The sequence below is a fragment of the Clupea harengus genome, chromosome 1 (genome assembly GCF_900700415.2).
Source record: "Clupea harengus chromosome 1, Ch_v2.0.2, whole genome shotgun sequence".
NCBI classification, from domain to species: Eukaryota; Metazoa; Chordata; class Actinopteri; order Clupeiformes; family Clupeidae; genus Clupea; species Clupea harengus.
Window position 1 is genome coordinate 864,636 of NC_045152.1, and position 17,500 is coordinate 882,135.

Genomic DNA, 17,500 nt, shown 5'->3' on the forward strand with positions numbered 1-17,500 from the left:
AAAGGTTCTTTACTGTTGAGCAACTGCAAAGAGCTTGCCATCTGCTCCCTGTAGACACGAGAGGGTTCCGAGAAAACTTTTTCAGAAACTTTTCATGCTTACTATAGAACCGTGAAGGGTCCTTGATTGCAAATCCATTTTTTTTCCATGGATTGTATATACTGAGTGTCATTGAGTGTCACTACTGCTGTGTGGGAGATCTGCCCCATATTAGTTACTCAGGCTCCCCCAGATTGGGACAAAATGGAGTCCAGATTGTTATATTCCAACTTCTGTGTTTTTTTCCATGGAGTCTGTTGTGTGTTGTGTGTTCTACCGAACAGATGGATTGAAAGAGCACTGCCATTTCTAATTTGAATTGGAGGAGATAAAAGGCTTGGCCTGAAACTTAAGTATCGGCGAGATCGCCCCAGAGTTCAAACACTGTCCGCATATGAAATGGGGATGGAAATTGTTAAGCCACTTTGGTGATTCAAACAAAAAAAAGGCAGAGTTGTGACGGAGTGTAACTGTTGACAATTCTCTCTTTCTCTCTCTCTGTCTTTGTTTTCTCCCTTCTTTTTTTTTACTCTCGCTCTCTCTCTCTCTCTCTCTCTCTCTCTTGTTCTCTCTTTCTTTCTTTCTCACTCTCTTTCCCATGTTCTCTGTGTGTCCGGCTAGGCCTCGTTGAGCATCTTCTTCTGCCCCTTCGAGTTTCTGTGTCGTTGTAAACTGCTTCCGACTAATGACCCGTTCACTAACATACTCTTCCTCCCTCTCTCTCCTCGTCGCTGCTCCGACCTCGCTCCTGCGCTCCGTGTGTCTTTCCTGCTCCCATTCTTCCCTGCTTTACTCCTCGGGCTCTCTCGCTCTCTGTCTCTCTCGCTCTCTCTTTCTCTCTCTCTATCTCTCCATCTCGTTCTCTCTATCTCTCTATCTCTCCTCATATCACCACTGCACCCCAGGAGCTGAAAGAGATCAGCTGGGATCAGGTATGTCAAGGATGATTATTTTTTAATTCAATCAGTAACAGTTTAAAAAGTCCCACTGTTTAAAGGAGTGCAGCTGTGGCCTCTTTCTTGCCTTTTTCAGGACCTCTCTCACACGTACACACACACACACACACACACACACACACACACACACACACACACACACACACACACACACACACACACCTCTCCCTTTGTCAGAGCCTTCAGAGCAGTGTTATGAAACATCTGGAGTGGGCGTTTTTTTTTAGATTTCCTGTGTTTTTTTCCTGCTTGAAACTAGAAACACGTGATGGAAGATGGTGATTGTGGTTTGTTTTTTAACATCCGTTGTTTTGAATTTCTATCCTCCCCCCCGGCATCGTACATGCTGTGTCAGATCTTGGCCTATGGAGACATGAACCACGAGTGGGTGGGCAACGACTGGTTGCCTAGCCTGGGCCTGCCTCAGTACCGCAGCTACTTCATGGAGTCTCTGGTGGACGCGCGCATGCTGGATCACCTCACCAAGAAAGAGCTGAGGGGCCAGCTCAAGATGGTGGACAGTTTTCATAGGTACACGTCGCCTTAGATTCTCTCTGTCTGTATGTCTCTCTCTCTCTCTCACACACACACACACGCACGCACGCAAAAACACCTCGTTCCCTTTCAACATATTTCTCTTTTCTCGTACACCATTTTTCTTTTCTTGTCTCTCTTTCTCTCTCTCTCTCTCTCTCTCTCTCTTGGTCTGTATCTCTGTCCTGTTCTCCTTGCCAATACACATCCCTCCTTTACACAACACATTCCCTGCTTTCTCTCACACTCTTTTGGCAGCTTATCTTCCTTCCTCTTCTTCTCCCTGTCACGTTCTCACTGGTTCTCACCTTGCAGTCTGTGTGTGTGGAGGAGGGGTGGTGAAAGTGTGGGAAAGCTGCAGCTATGCCTAGATGTGTGTGTGAATGATCGTGTGTGGTTCCAGTGTCATGTTCTCTCGTGTGTGTGTGTGTGTGTGTGTGTGTGTGTGTGTGGAGTGTGGAGTGTGGAGTGTGGAGTGTGGAGTGTGGAGTGTGGAGTGTGGGTGTGTGTGTGTGTGTGTGTGTGTGTGTGTGTGGAGTGTGTGTGTGAGTGTGATCGTGTGTGGTTCCAGTGTCATGTCTTGTCCAGTGTCGTGTCTTAAGGCTGCTCTTAACCCCCCTAAGCACCTCGGGTCACCAAATCTGGTCCACTTTGTACAGGTGTGGCCCACTTTAATGAGTTTGCTTGACTTTGCGACCTCATCGGACGACCTCTTGACCCCCTCCCACCCTCTCTCTCTCTCTCTCTCTCCATCTATCTCTCTATCTCTCCCTCCCACTCTCTCTCTCTCTCTCCAGGGTCAGCCTGCACTACGGCATCATGTGCCTGAAGCGCTTGAACTACGACCGCAAAGAGCTGGAGAGGAGGAGAGACGAAAGTCAGCACCAGAACAAAGGTCTTGTCCTCCCTCATCCCATCCCTAAGCTTCTAGCCATCCACCGACACATCCCCCTCTTTCCTCTTCTCCAGCTCTCTCTCTCTACAAGTCATCCCTCTCTAATTGCTCTCTCATTATCACAAGATTCACGGGTTTTCCAGGTACAAACCTGTCTCAGGTGACCGTCACTTTTGGTGAAAGTAGAGAGTATGTTGAAATCACCTTCAGCGTGGGTTGACGGGCACTTCTGGCCAACTCTCTGGCCAACACAAAACATTTCTCCTCCTGTCATGAGAAAGCACTGGGTTTGATTATGTGTAGCATAACTTCAGGAGGGATTCACACACACACACACACACAGTGTTTCTTAGACTTGGAGGAGGAGACTCAATGTCCCATTAAAGTTCAAGTAGCTGTTTGCTGGTTTTGTGGTATTTTTGCAAAACATTTAGTAATGATACTGTATAGCCCACCCATGTGTCAGAACTAATTGTGCTTTATGGCTGCAACTCAGACATCATTGGGCCTTGAACTTAAAAGAAAGGGCGCGGGGGGGGGGGGGTAATAATGATAATACTGCACCAACATTACAAGCTTTGGCAAGCATTTCATAAACTTTTAACCTGTAAATGACATTTTAACAATGTGTTTTAGTTAGCTGTGGTTACAGAGGTATTTTAAAAGCCTTTTAATGCTGCATTGCAAGGAGAGAGTAACAGATTGTGTGTGTGTGTGTGTGTGTGTGTGTGTGTGTGTGTGTGTGTGTGTGTGTGTGTGTGTGTGTGTGCTGGGGTCCCACGACACAGATGTCATGGTGTGGTCCAATGAGCGCGTGATGTGCTGGGTGCAGATCATCGGTCTGAAGGAGTACGCCGACAACCTGACGGAGAGCGGCGTGCACGGAGCCCTCCTGGCCCTGGACGACACCTTCGACTACACCGACCTGGCTCTGCTACTCCAGATACCCAATCAGAACATCCAGGTAGCATCGACATCTGAAATCCACCAATCAGGAAACTCACCGATGCAAAAGAGCTGCTTCTGTAGCTGAACGAGTAGACCAAAGGACTAACAGCACCAAGGTCATGGGTTTGATACCCAGGAGCACTGATACTGATGAAAATATATATTGACAAGTCCATTTAGATGGAAACGTCTGCTAAATGAATAAATATAAAAAACAATGAATGCCTGAAAATGCGCGAGTTAGAAAAGATATTGCTCTGTACAGAACTGATTTGAGACAAAAAAAATACTACACAAGCAAGCAGTATGTGCTTGTTGCAAAGCTTATAATAATCAGATGTATTGGCCAGCCCAGGCTTACATTTATTTACGCAAATTGTTTTCAAACTTTTCAACTTTGTTGATCTACGTCTTACAGGCACGACAACTCCTGGAGAAGGAATATAACTCACTCATCGCCATGGGAACCGAGAGGAGACCAGATGAGGTAAGACACTCCAGGGAGAACTTGCGGTGAAAGTTGAAATCCTACCATTGTGTTTTTGCACCACTGAGACATGTAGATGCTCATTTTGTGACTGGGGTGTTTCTATGCCACCTGCCAATTAAGTTGTTTACTATGCAAATTGTGTGTGGCACCTACGGCAAGTCCATGGCTTGGGGGAGTAAGGCGGTACATTTACAGGAAATACTGTGAATGGCTGGGGGTGTGGCAGCTGTCAACATTCTTTTAATCTCTCTTTCTTTCCCTCTGTCCAGGATGGCACAAAGACGTTCACACGCTCGCCCTCGTGGAGGAAGATGTTTCGGGAGAAGGACCTGCGTGGCGTGACCTCAGACTCCTCGGAGACGCTGCCCGCCAACTTCCGTGCCTCGGCCATCTCCACACCCTCAGTCACACTGAGGAAGGTCCAGAGCGAGGGTGAGGATTGACCGAGGATCGTCTGAACCCTGTCCCGTTCATATACATTTCTAGTTTCCTGTTGAGATATATATATGTATATATATATATATATATATATATTAGGGCTGTCAGCGTTAACGCGTTAATCTATGCGATTAATGCGGCCGCGATTAACGCGATAAAATACGCAACTTTAAAAAAAAAATGCCTTTATTTGGATAGTTATGAAGTTATGACAGGAATCGATGTGGAGAAGAGGTGGGGAGAGGATTGGGAAATTACATCAGGCCAGACTTGAACCTGTGTCCCCTCGGGCAAATTAAGTAGGGGGCTTGGCCTACCAAAAGCCCCCCTTGTTCAAAGTGGGGAATGACAGAAAAGTTTGAGAACCACTGCGGTAGTTGAAGATGGAGAGAGCTGAGGGATTGTTGGGCGGAAAGTTTCTGTTTAATAGGCAAAATTACGGAACAATCGACAAAACTAAAGTTGTATGTAGCATTTGTCAAATTGAATTTAGCTATCACAGAAGCAGCTCGTCTTTAAGTTATCACCTTAATGCAAAGCACCCGACAGAAAGCAGTCCCAGGTTAGATGGTCGCCAACCCACACTCTACGACTTCTCTAGTAAAGTAATTAGACCAGTCCGTGAAAAGGTTACCAACGCTTTAGCAGTTTGGGTTGCCGGTGACTGTCGGACCATCAACATAGTTAAGGACGTTGGGCTGACTGAGGTGATTCGAATTGATTCAGGAGACAACTCTTACGATTTACCGTCGAGGGGCACCATTGTGTCTCGCATACAATCCTTTTATGACGGCGAGAGAGCACGAAAAATTCAGCTCCTCGAGCAAGCTGCCACCGTCACCCTTACTGGTGACCACTGGACATCAGTCAGCAATGACAATTACCTGGGTGTCACAGCTCATTTGATTGACAATGTATGGAAATTGAGATATTTTTCATTGGAAGTAAAAAAAAAACAGACAAACAAACTTTTAATCGCGATTAATCTAGATTAATGAATTTCAAAATGTGAGATTAATTAGTTAATTTTTTTTTATCTATTGACAGCCCTAATATATATATTATATATATATATATGATGAGAACTACAGTTGAATAATGCAGTAGTACCCTTGCATCTACAGATAGCAAAAATCACGGATAGTGGCAAACACTTTGTAACATATAGAACTTTTGTGTAGATACATACCTATGATACACTTTAATTTATAAATTACAGACAATAAGACCAATAACTAATAATAAAATAAAACAATAGTAATGATATACTGTAATAAAATGTGTGTGAATGAGGTCTCTCTCGCGAATGAACAGGATTCGGACAGTTTTGCTTAACCCTCAATGGACAATGGAACAATGAAAAATATCTTGTCACCTACACAACATTTGTTCCTTTTCCCATCCTTTTGTTATGTCCTCGCTCCTCCCCTTTGATAAAAATGTGAAGGAAACCAGGATGGAATCCAAAGAGGACGAAGGAATGAAGGACAGCCATGCATGAGAAATGAGATGTGCCCCAAGACATGAGTCACGCATTAAGCGCGACGGTGTGGAAAAGGCTACTCAGAGTGGCGCGGAATTTAAATCTTATGAACCGTTTATTTTTTTTTTATTTTCCACTTAATATTTTTGGGTCGCGAAAAACCTCGGATAACTGAAACCATGGTTACGGAATCAGTGCATACAGGGGTTCCAGTGTAGTTCAAATGGAAAGGATCTATTCAGTTTCGTTCAAAGAAGGTGAGATGAACTCAGTGAGTGAGGTTTTTTTTTTTAAGTGACATCTGTCCAAGGCATGACAGTCACTACTGCCCGCTAGCAGTACATGCTATCATTATCACAAGGCTATGCGTATGAGGAAAGACAAATGTGTGATCATTTTTTACATATTGGTTCATACCTTAGCATCTTAAAATAGAACACAGACACCAACCTGGAACTCATATAGCAGGTCCCTCAAACAAATCTACAAGCACATTTTGTTTATGCTCTCAATTTTCTATTTCACATGACACTGGGGAAAACACAGAGTTCTATAGGGCCAACATTAGACACAGTATTGAGTATTTTGTTATTGTAGCCTTTTTGATCTACACACAGAGCCTAATAGTTATTTTTTTTTTTTTTTTACATATGTCTTGCATATTATGTGTTCTGAGAACAGTATTTTGAAATACACATTTTTGGGTAAAAAAAAAATGTGACTGCATTATGTGTCTGTGGTTAGGTACTTGAGTTGACCATTGCCATCTTTATTGAGGCTAGAGCACTGAAAATGTAAAAGGCATCATCCTACCAAAGACGGTACTTTGATTGAGGGTAGCAGGAGGTAACCAATGAATTGAAGATCTGGAGTAAAACATACATAAGGGTCATATTGGGTGATACCAGCTGTGAATACTTTGCAAGAGACATGCTGCATTTGGCATTGGGTATTTCTGGTTTGTGGGTTTTGTTTAAATGATTCCTGGCGGCAGAAAATGGCTGAAACCAGTCTGAAAAGAAAGCTGTGTAGACCAGTGTAAAAATCATGCTCTCTCACGCACATTCCTTTTCTGTAATATTCTCTCTCTCTCTCTCTCTCTCTCTCTCTCTCTCTCTCTCTCTCTGTCTCTCTCTCTCTCTCCCCTCACTGTCAATTTAATCTAATTCAATAATATGTTAATTGTGTTTACAGTCGTATTTTAGCGTTGCCAAATGTTGCCAGCTCTCTTTCTGCTTTTCCCAATTAAGTGCAATTAATTTGTTATCGCTGTATACATAACAATATTGCCAAATAACAAAACAGACATTACGACAGCTCTTAACTCTTTTTCTGCCCTTTCCTCCCTTTTCCCTCTCCCTCCCTCTCCATTAGTTAACTCTGGACCCAGAGGGGAGTCTGGCTCAGTGAGGACATACTCTTGCTGAGAGGCAGGAAGGTGAGCTGCCCTTTCGAAGTGTTATTCTCCACTCCACCTCTGTACTAACTCCCTGGACCACACACACCCAGGCCTGCCGTCAGGGGGGGGAGGGGTCAAAGGGTACAGATGACCCTGGCCCAAGGCCCAGGGGCGGCTCATGCAAAGGTCTATGATTAAATATGTGTGTGGTAGAGGAGATGGAACATGGAACACAGCGACCTGTGTGTGTGTCGGGGGTGTGGAACTGTCACAACAGCTCTGTCAAGACCATAGGCCTGTGTTTTGTTGTGGTTGTTGTTGTTGTGACTATTGTTGTTGTAGTTGTTATTGTTACTGTTCCTGTTTTATGACAGGAATGCCATGTGTTGGACATCTGGGGTACGTTCGTCGTAGGATTGAAGCTAAGTTAATCAATTGGCCTTTTAGCCCGTTAAGATTAGCGAGCTGATTGAGAACAGCAAATATCGGTTCGTTAACGGCTGATCCGCATCCTAATCATGTGGTTAATTTCCACCAGGCTAAAGTTATCATGGCATTTGCGCGTGCACGTCCTACTTCAAAAGGCAGGAAAGGTCGATCACCAAAACCATGATTTTCTAACGGTATAATGGTTCTAAACTCAAAGAAAAGGGCTCTTTTTTTCTCCGCTGGCGAGTAGGAGATGAACATGAACGCTTATGAAGAATACAAGACCATAATCATGGCAAAATTCAACATCACCACCGCTGTGAGAGCAAGGTGTGTTGGGATGTTTATACGGTGATATCTATGTATGAATACCTGACGGCAAGTGTCCACTGGTACAGAGGTTTCCTCTACCGGTTTGAATCTGCATGGTTGCTAGTTCAAATCTCCTCACCTCCTTCCTCGATGTAGTTTTACATTTCCTTGGAAGTCGCTTTGAATAAAAGCGTCTGTTAAATGACTAAATGTATTAATAACAAATGCAATAAATTGAAGCAGTGAAAATAAATTGTCTGTATTTCTCTCTATTCTTATCATGAGTCCACCCTAATCATTTTCTACAATAATGATATGCTATGGTGTACTAATAACACTCATATAATTATGAGTGCTTTGTTCTCCGCATCACCGACACTACAAAAATGTACCACTCGCAAAAAAGCGCAAGAAAGTCAATGTTCGACTGTGGTGTTTGCAATAAATGACTCGAGAAGGTCTTGTAAATTAATGATTCCTTGTCGGCTGAATCGGTAGCGCTCATACAAGAATAATGGATCTTGGCGATCGCAAAGAACTCTCTCCCTCCGCTAATCTAACTCTAACTCTAATATCAGTCCTTGGTCAATGGGATCCCTCCTTTTTCCGGGGGTGTGGCAAGCTTATCCAGCTACACTTAAGTTAGCCTGCCCTGGAGCAGGTTAGTGCTAATCGATATGTAACTATGGTGATTTATCAAAAGTTGCTTCTACGAACCAAAAAGAGGGGCGTTTTTTAACTTAGCCTGAAAATTAGCTCGCTAAACCGCTTAGCGAGCTACGACGAATACCCCCCTGGCAGTTCAGGGATTGGGTTTTTTTTATTATTTTTTTTTGGAGCCTGAGGTTGTTGTGGGCTGTGGTATGGATGGTTGAAACTTGGCATGCTCATGGAGGACGTCTGTGTATATGTTGAGGTGGGATATGTGTGTGTGTGCGTAAGTTAAATTCAGGTCACAGCACCCAGTGGAGAAGAGCATTCACTTAACGATGATTCCACTGTTTGTCCACAGGTGTCGCCGTTGCCATGGTCACCACAGGAGTCTGCTTACATTCATTCATGGAAGTCACAAAAAAAATATCAACAAAAAGCAGAGAAGCTATGAGTCTATTTATAAATATAAAATCTATCGGTCTGACCATTCTGCAATAACAGGACCAGAGCAGGACGAGAGAGAGAGTTGGAGCGATGGGGAAGATGTGAAAAAAAAACATCAGAGAAAATAAAGGATACAGAAGACATGAAGAATGTATGAAAAAATATATACATGGAAAGAACAAGAGACAGAGAGTGCGACTGGACTTGGAATGGTAGGAAGGAAGGGGGCAAAAAAAAAACGACTGTTTTATCTTTCTCTCTGTTGTCCTTTTGTCACAATCTGTGTTTGTGCTGAGGATGACCTCGAGTGGCGTCCATTGTGACTCAATCTTTTTTTTTTTCTCTTCTCTCTCTTCTTTTTCGTTTCTATGGTGCTGCCATATTTCTGTTGGTTTACGATTCTCAATTTTAAACTCCATCTGAGTACTGCAATAAGAGTGTGTCCCCACCCCACCCCACCCCACCTCACCCCACCCCACCCCACCTCACCTATACTGGCGCCCATTGTGGCTCGAGCTTGAGATGGCAGAGCGCAGGTTGGCGGAAAGCGGTTGACTACTCTCCTCGTTCGTCCCCACCGCAGATAGGCGAGGGAGAGCAAAGCATGCTCCGTGGACACTCTGGTGCCGTTTGTGGGGGTCGAGTTTGGACTCCGTTAGAGGGAGAATCCGCTGAAAGAGAACAGCAACCTGGCCTTTGACAGTTGCAAGGGTGGGGAGGGGGAGAAAGATAGGCCGGAGCGCTTCTTCTCTGATGTGTTTTATTTATCCTCCTCGATGACTAACTCAACATATGTAACAGTATGAGCAATCTGATTATGCATAGCAAGGGAGAACAGGTTGGGTTGTGATGGTTCTCCAGCGCATAGCCCTGGCCAATGATTCAGATGCTGGAAAAAACAGTGCGGTTAAATCTTTGGGGATTTCAGTTGATAACTATAACAAACTGGTGTATGCAGCTAAGATTGAGGTTTCTGTTTTTTGAAAAAAAAAAAAATGTGTTCAGTAAGCATGTCGAGTGAGCTTGGCGGCCATATTGGAAGGGTCTGGTCACATGGCTGGGCAGGGAGATCCATTTGTTTACAGCGGGATGAAAAATTGGAATGTCGTGCGGACAGGAAGAGAGAGAAGGACTGAGGGAGAGATAAAACAGACCGTGTGATCTGAAAAAAAAGAGAGAGAGCAGAGATGTCCTAATTCACAGAGTAACTTAACCCACGCAAGCCATAACAGAAAACAGGTGGCCAACAGGGAACAGAGAGACAGAACCGACTCGGGTGAAGGACAATGTTTAGCTTCTGTGTTGAGATGCATGTCAAACAACCAAGATGACAATGGAATTAACATTTTGGTGGAGAAGACAATGTGAATTTAAAATACAAACAAAAACATATATGTATAAATTAAGATACAAGGATGAGCTTGGGGAACAATTTGTAAAATGTGTGTATTTTCATTTTAATTTTTTAATTTTTATGATAACTATATTTATTTTCTTTATGTATGTATTGAATAACTGTATGTACATGTTCATTTAATACTTAATTCTGACTGTAATTTAATTTGATCTAGTTTAAAAAGTAAATATGAAATATAAAAAAAAACATGGTCATTAAAAATATGCTACTTGTATGTGTAAATTTCAAGAAACCAATTGTGTTATGATTTAAAGGAAATATTAATACTGATCAGGATGACAGTGATTCAAATTGAAAAATGATGTCTGCAAAATAAACATTGATGATGACGATAATGAGTTGACGATTCAAAAAAAATAAAGTGCTTCAAGTTCTACTGCAGTTCCTTTGCAGGTGTTAGCCTTTCATATGTGAACATGTGTGTGTGTGTGTGTGTGTGTGTGTGTGTGTGTGGCATGTCACTCTTCTTCAAATGATGGTGCAGCACACTGACTTCAGTTCATTTTACTTCATAATTTACTTTATATTATTTTGTACAAGTTGTTTACAGTTACATATTGTATAAAAAAAAATCAGGCACATGAATATGCAACCAAAGTGTGCATTGGCATTATCAGCAGAATGCCCCTAGACAGGCCAATAATGTAGTTAATTAAAACAAATTATTATTCATAGCCGCAATCTATATTTGAAGTTTTGGGGGATTCTGCCTCTTCAATTGGCGACACTGCTCCATCATCGCAGCCTTCCACCTTTACGGAAAAGAAGAGTCAAGAGAAAAAGCTAACGACTTTCAAAGTCGTCCCGACCGCACAAAGTAATCGGGATTTTATTGGTGTGGAATTTTCCATTCACTCGAAAGGCTGTTGCTGGCAAATTCATTTTCAGACCCCTGGTCTTAGTGTATCGAGGCGTTACACAGAACCAGCTTGCAGACAGTCTCGATTTAGTGACACACATTTCAAAGAATAGGTTTCACATATGACACATATATAAAGAAATCAATATATTAATATAAAAAGTACTCATGCTGATATACTGACAAAAACAAATAACTTAGAGTACAAATAGTAAACAAAAAATACAAGGGTCTTACATTTTAAGCTTCTAATACATAAAATATATCATGATAGTATTTTCTCTTTTAGTCCCAGTGATGAGGTTTTCTTGTGTATGTAGTCATACCGAGACAGAAATGTAATGATGGAATGATAGATGTCAATTGGGTATGGAAGAGTTAAACGAGAATGAGAAGAGCAGGCAGGAGAAATTGGTGGCTGAGAGAGAGAGAGGGAGAGAAGGAGAGTCGGGAGGATCTAAAGAATCCAACAGTAAATACAAGAACGGCATCTGGATATGAGTTTTGCTCTGAACGCAAGCACAGATGCACAGACAAGGAGGTGCCCTCCACAGCAGGAATCCCCCGAGGACGTGCCTGTCTTCACTCCCTCTCTCCATCTTTCCTTTCCTTCCTCAGTCCCCACCTGGGGCTCGGTTGAGAAGAAGAAGTTCTATAAACTCCATGTGAAGGCTATTTTGGAGCCTTTGTGTGTGGTGTAGTGTTCAACTACGGCGACGAGATTGGCCACGTGTCATGCGGTTCCTTCAGTTCTTAATTAGTGTATTTTCCATTCAGTTGTACTTGAGATATTTTTGAATACCATTTCTCTCTCTGACATCTTATTCATCTCAGTCTCCCATCCATTCTACCTTCAGTTGACTCTCCTCCTTCGCCCCCCCTCTCTCCCCCTTCTCCTTCGTCTTCATCCTGTCCCTACTCCCACCATGCGATGGGGTCTCTTGACCCGCGACAGCAGCACGCACACACAGGACGAGTTGATGCGGATCCAGCTCCACTTGCGCCTGGTGCCGTCCTGGATGAGGGCTTGCACAAACGACTGCTTGGTCTGGCAGCTGCTGTTCCACTGGCGTTTGTCCACGCCGCGGCAGCCGCTGGCCGGCGCGCTCCGATGCGGGTCCTCGCGGCACCGCGTCTCGTAGAAGTACTGCTTGATCGGGCCGGTCTGCGTGCGGATCTCAGGCACGATGCTGACCGTGTGCTGATGGATGTCCACGGCCGTGTCGCTTTTCACCCAATCGCTTTGCTCGTCGCACACGGACAACTCGCGTCCACCCCCCAGAGGCGACAGGCTGCGCCGGCTCCGCAGCTGCCCCGGGGCGTCCGTGTCCGTCCGACCGAGAAGAACGTTATGGTACGAGCCAGCGCCGTCCGCCTTGTCCTCCCTGTCCCCGTCCCACAGCTCTCCGCTCCCGTCCTCGCCCGTCTCAACCCCCTCGCCTGACAGCAGGTCTCTCTCCCGCATAAGCAGCAGTGGGGGGTCCTTGGGGGGCAGGGGGGAGGAGGAGAAGAGCACCCGGGGGTGCAAGTCCAGAAACAAAAAATCCTCATCGGCCTGTAGGCCCCCGTGGCCAAGGCCCAGAACCAACCCCAGGCCCACCTCTTCCCGTGCCTCTCCCGCGTCCTCTGTGGCCTCTTGTCCTCGGCTCTCCTCTGTCGCCCCCCTCTGCTTCAGTTTATTGCCCCCTGTGTCTGAGTCTGTCTGTGTTAGATCTGCACTGGGCTCTGAGATGTACGCCCCACTCAGTGGCAGGCTGTCATGCATGCTGTTACTGGTTGTCTCTGCTACCAGTAGTCCTGTCTCAACCAAGCCCAGTTTGGTCAGACTCTCAGTTTTGCCCCGTGAGCCATGGCTATCATGGCCAGTCACCTGTCCTCTGACGCTTTCGCCATCAGTACCGCCCTGTTGCTCTGAGCTGCCAGGGTCTGTGTTGCTGTTGAGCAAGATGTGTTTGGGTTTGAAAGATTTTTTATTGTGTTTCCCCTTGGTTAAATGTTCTCCCTGCTTCTTGTGGGACAGTGAGCTTAAGTCCTCCAAGGTGCTCTGAACGTGATGGTCAACTGCTTTCTGCTGGGAGGCTTCACCCTCCTTCCTGACAGCCATACTGTAGTCCTTTTGGGAAACATTACCATGGGAATTGTAGTCCACAGGCACCTTTACAGGAGTGCGAGACCCCGCCTCTGAGGAACTGCTGTCCAGACTGTGGTTGTCAAAATTTCTGCTAGAGTCAGTTGTCGCGGCAACAATCCTGGGCAGAGGGCTTTGAGGAAAAGGCAAGGCCGAGGCAATCACCATGGCAACCAGAGGAAGCCAGTGCATCACTCCCAGGACGTATCAACTGAATAAGAGACAGACAAAGGTAGAAGAGTTTGAGTGAGAAAAAGAGTGAAACAGAGAGGGAGAGAAAAGACACTTTTTCAGTCTCAAACACACACCATGGGGAACTAAACTGTAAAATAGGTCTTATAACTTAGGTTATAACTTTTTGCTGGTATACAATCCTAATAAAAATCCTTTTCTCTACACCACATTCGGATTGCACTGGCGCATTTCATTTGAACAACGTAAATACCAGGCTGGCTAGAATAAGTTAAAGGAGAAGGAATAAGGATAAGAATAAGGAAAAGCCACCACACGTGTGAAAAAGAAAAGCCACTAATTATGTGGTATGAGTGGAGAGGCCACATCATTCCAAAACCACAGATTTCAAGAAATGCCAGCAGTTAAATGTGGGGTGACAAAAGTATGTACTGCATGAAAATATCCGTGAGAAAATGGCCCCTAAAAACTTCAGCAAAGGAAGCAAAATTAAACTTTAAACAATTAAGTTTACGCTCTTAAGCCACATTGTTCCAGATAAAGCACGTCCCCCTCTGCTGATGATGGAGGAGAGCTACGTCTGGAGACGTAAGTAAAAGGACCTGCTAGAACATTCCCTTTGACCTCATGTAAACAGACAGACTTCTGATGCAATGCAGCCTGCTTCAGTGCTGTGCTGAAGCCAGACTCACCTCAGCACCTTCAATCTCACTGTTTTTGTGTGCTCTCTCATGTTGATTGACATTGACTTATTTGGGTGGAGTGATTCTGTCAGCATCAGCATTCACTTTGTGTGAAGTCCATTTCCATCTCATGAGCCCCGGTGCATGCAGGTACCACTGCTTACCACCAGGGGGCAAGTGACACCATGAGATATGAATCAGGGGGAGTCAGTTTTCTTCAAAGGAAATCGGAAATATTTAGTATTTCAATTTAACTATCAAAATGGGCTAAATTACTTCCATTGGAAACAGTTCTACTGTTTTGCTATACCAATATTGTCAGGCCCGATTCTTGTGACTACGCACAATGTACTTATTACATTTCACAATCCACGAGAACATGAATCCAAAGCAATGGCAAACTGGAAAGTAAGAAAGACACCACACAATGTCTAAGGGCATTTTGGAATGTCAATTGTTCAGACAGTAAGTCAAACTCCAAACTCATCTATTCCTGGATTCCTTGGCCTTAAATTAAAGCCAGGTGTCAATCACCTGTTGTTGTCGTGTTAAGAGGAGGGGTTGGGAGGTACCAGGTAAGACTAGGCTTTTTTTTCTTCCGCAGGGGGAATGCACAGAATGCTAGCGATGTTGACTCACAGGGTTGCCTTCCTCTGGACGTCACATCGCAGGGGGGGGAAACCGCCGAGAAATGAAATGAAGATAGGGACTAGGACGAGCGTGGACAACAAAAGGGTCCACGAGGGAGAGAAGACATAGGTAGAGATCACGCTGAAAAAGACAGTACCTCTAAGGTCCTGGAAACAATATCGCCACCCTCACAAAATGACTGAAAGAATAGACAAGAAGGAAATGTAATAGACAGACAAACAGGCCAGGAGAATGTCAGTAATATAGCAGGAAGGCAGACAATAGACCAGCTAAGGCCTCCATTAAACCACGGCAATATCAATCAACCCAACTGAAACCATTGTGCCAGACATTTTCTTTAATTAACATAGATCAAAGATGCCCAAACATTTATTACAGGAATTGGTGTGATTTATTACTTGTTGCAACCAGCCTCGTGAGAAACAGAAGGAGCTGGATGGTGAAATGAATCTGTTTCCCTTTTTAGCCTTCAACTTGCCGATCAACTTGATGCATGCATGACATCAGCACCAACATTGGTCAGTGATGAGAGACTCACTTATGACTTTCTTATGGCAGTGTTTTTGTTGGATGTGAAACGGAGAAAGATTTAGTGAGCAATGTCACTGTTGCCGGTGGCTTGTCTTTCATCCCAACCGGGCTTCACAGGGTTCTATGACATGTACAGCTACTGTTGAAATGGTGACACATCCAAACTGGCAGAGCAAGAATGAACTTCCTCTCTTGCCAACAAAAAAGCCAAGCCTTTCCTACCTACCACACACACACACACACACACACACACACACACACACACACACACACACACACACACACACACACACACACACACACAGAGAGAGAGAGAGACATGCACACAAGTAGTACATACCATCTCCAAATTACAACCGCACACATGACTGTGTACGGCAACGGAACAAACAAAAACAAAAAACCACAGTGCCCAGACATGCCATATATTCAAATGCTGAGCTCCCCTGAAGGGCCAAAAAAAAAAAACTCAGCTGTCCATCAGAAAGAGTTCTGGCTTCTTAAACTATCCACATCCACTCTCACTAATGACAGCCACTGCTTCAAAGGAGGAAGTCCCCCAGCCTTTTGAATTCCTCTTCAAACACCTCACTGAACCAAGCCTTGCCACTGGATATTTAAACACACTTGTGGCTGAATAGCCAAGTGCAGTAGCTCATAACTAAATCTGACTTTTTATGAGTTAAGACAGAGAAGGTGTGATTAAGGAATTATGCTCTTCTCGGTTCAAAACCAACATGGATTAGTGATGAAGAAGCCTCGCACCTCACAGAGACAGCCCCGCAGTTATCTCACCGCGGTCTAATCCTCCCTAAATGTGCTGCCCAAGGCCCACACCTGCTGCTTCAGAGGGGGGAGAGAACGTCCAGACGCACAAGACTCTGGCTTGTGTTAGGCAAGTTAGTGGTCATTACAGGCCAACGGCTCAATACCTCTGTTTTTCTCGCTCAAAAGTACAAAGGTAAGCTGGCCGGGTTGTACTCAGAAATGACACAGTCCATTAAACATCTGTGAGTTCTCTACTGTGCAAACCCATTAGTAACCTCATCCTGCAAAATATACAAACACACACACACACACCTGACAGTATCACCTGACAGAGTGCACCATTCTAGGTTGCCCAGAGTTCTGCAGAACCCACTTCACAGAAACTTGCAAGTTTTCCATATGTATGAGCAGAAGTGGTGAAATCAATCGTCACATATAAACACAGCTGTATCACCCGCACACACTATTGACTCATTTACCAACAATCTCTGACGTTCAAATGAGTAATTTTTCTGACTGGCCGTAATCAATTTTTGTGTTACCAGTCAGCCCCAACAACACAAGTGCCAACTAATAACCGACGTGTACCAACAACCTCATGATTCATCGAGTGTTTTATCTTCATAGTCCTGGAAAGATCACAGCCTGGGGGGGTCGAAGGGTCGAAACTGTAGACTGGTGGTTTTCCCGATGGCGGTTGGCTGAAAGGCCAATTAGCCCTTAAACATAGCTAGTTAACGCAACGCGAGTGCAAGGACACTGGGTACGTGAATAAAAGCAGCCTACAAACAGCCAAAAAGAAAACTTAAAAAAAAAAAAACATGCTTGTATTCCTGTTCTACTACCTCCAATTGCAGTGTGTAATAGTTTTCCAATGTACATGACGGATGGATCTAGTTTGTGACCTAAACCCCGGGCTTATCCGTGGACTATTTCGACATTTAAGTTTTGGGAAGATTCCCGGCTAACTTGAAGGGCTGGCCAAAGAATGTGAACACGGCAGACTACTCGTTTTCGAAAACCAACAAGACAAAAAAACATCCATTCGTCGGTCCTTGTTTATGTCCTTAATGTATTTACATGATTTGACACAATGTATTTCTACAGAACGTGCCACAGGAAGCTCCAAAGAGCATGGCCGTTGAGATGATAAGTGGACGTGCGGTATACATACCGTTTCGGTGAGTTTCGGACCACACGACCTTTCGGGTGACACTGCATTCCAAGGTCCGAGACAGTCGTGCGAAGTA

The 17,500-nt window shown here is 44.4% G+C and overlaps 2 protein-coding genes across 2 annotated transcripts in view; one reads left to right on the plus strand and one right to left on the minus strand.

The window, feature by feature from the left end:
• Window positions 1-10,819, plus strand: part of ppfia3 (PTPRF interacting protein alpha 3) — a 42,714-nt gene extending 31,895 nt beyond the window's left edge. Inside the window, exons 25-32 of the mRNA XM_031558998.2 lie at window positions 945-971; window positions 1,351-1,526; window positions 2,327-2,424; window positions 3,213-3,388; window positions 3,791-3,859; window positions 4,132-4,294; window positions 7,158-7,221; window positions 8,936-10,819. Of these exons, the coding sequence (XP_031414858.1) occupies window positions 945-971; window positions 1,351-1,526; window positions 2,327-2,424; window positions 3,213-3,388; window positions 3,791-3,859; window positions 4,132-4,294; window positions 7,158-7,210 (762 nt within the window). The 3' untranslated portion in view covers window positions 7,211-7,221; window positions 8,936-10,819. The remainder of the gene's footprint in view (window positions 1-944; window positions 972-1,350; window positions 1,527-2,326; window positions 2,425-3,212; window positions 3,389-3,790; window positions 3,860-4,131; window positions 4,295-7,157; window positions 7,222-8,935) is intronic.
• A 53-nt stretch (window positions 10,820-10,872) lies between these two features.
• The window catches only part of LOC105897664, a 7,182-nt gene continuing 554 nt past the window's right edge, over window positions 10,873-17,500 (minus strand). The window contains exons 1-2 of the mRNA XM_012824613.3: window positions 17,425-17,500; window positions 10,873-13,636 (exon numbers count right to left, since the gene is read on the minus strand). The exon at window positions 17,425-17,500 is cut by the window's right edge and continues 554 nt beyond it. Of these exons, the coding sequence (XP_012680067.2) occupies window positions 12,202-13,617 (1,416 nt within the window). The 5' untranslated portion in view covers window positions 13,618-13,636; window positions 17,425-17,500 and the 3' untranslated portion in view covers window positions 10,873-12,201. The remainder of the gene's footprint in view (window positions 13,637-17,424) is intronic.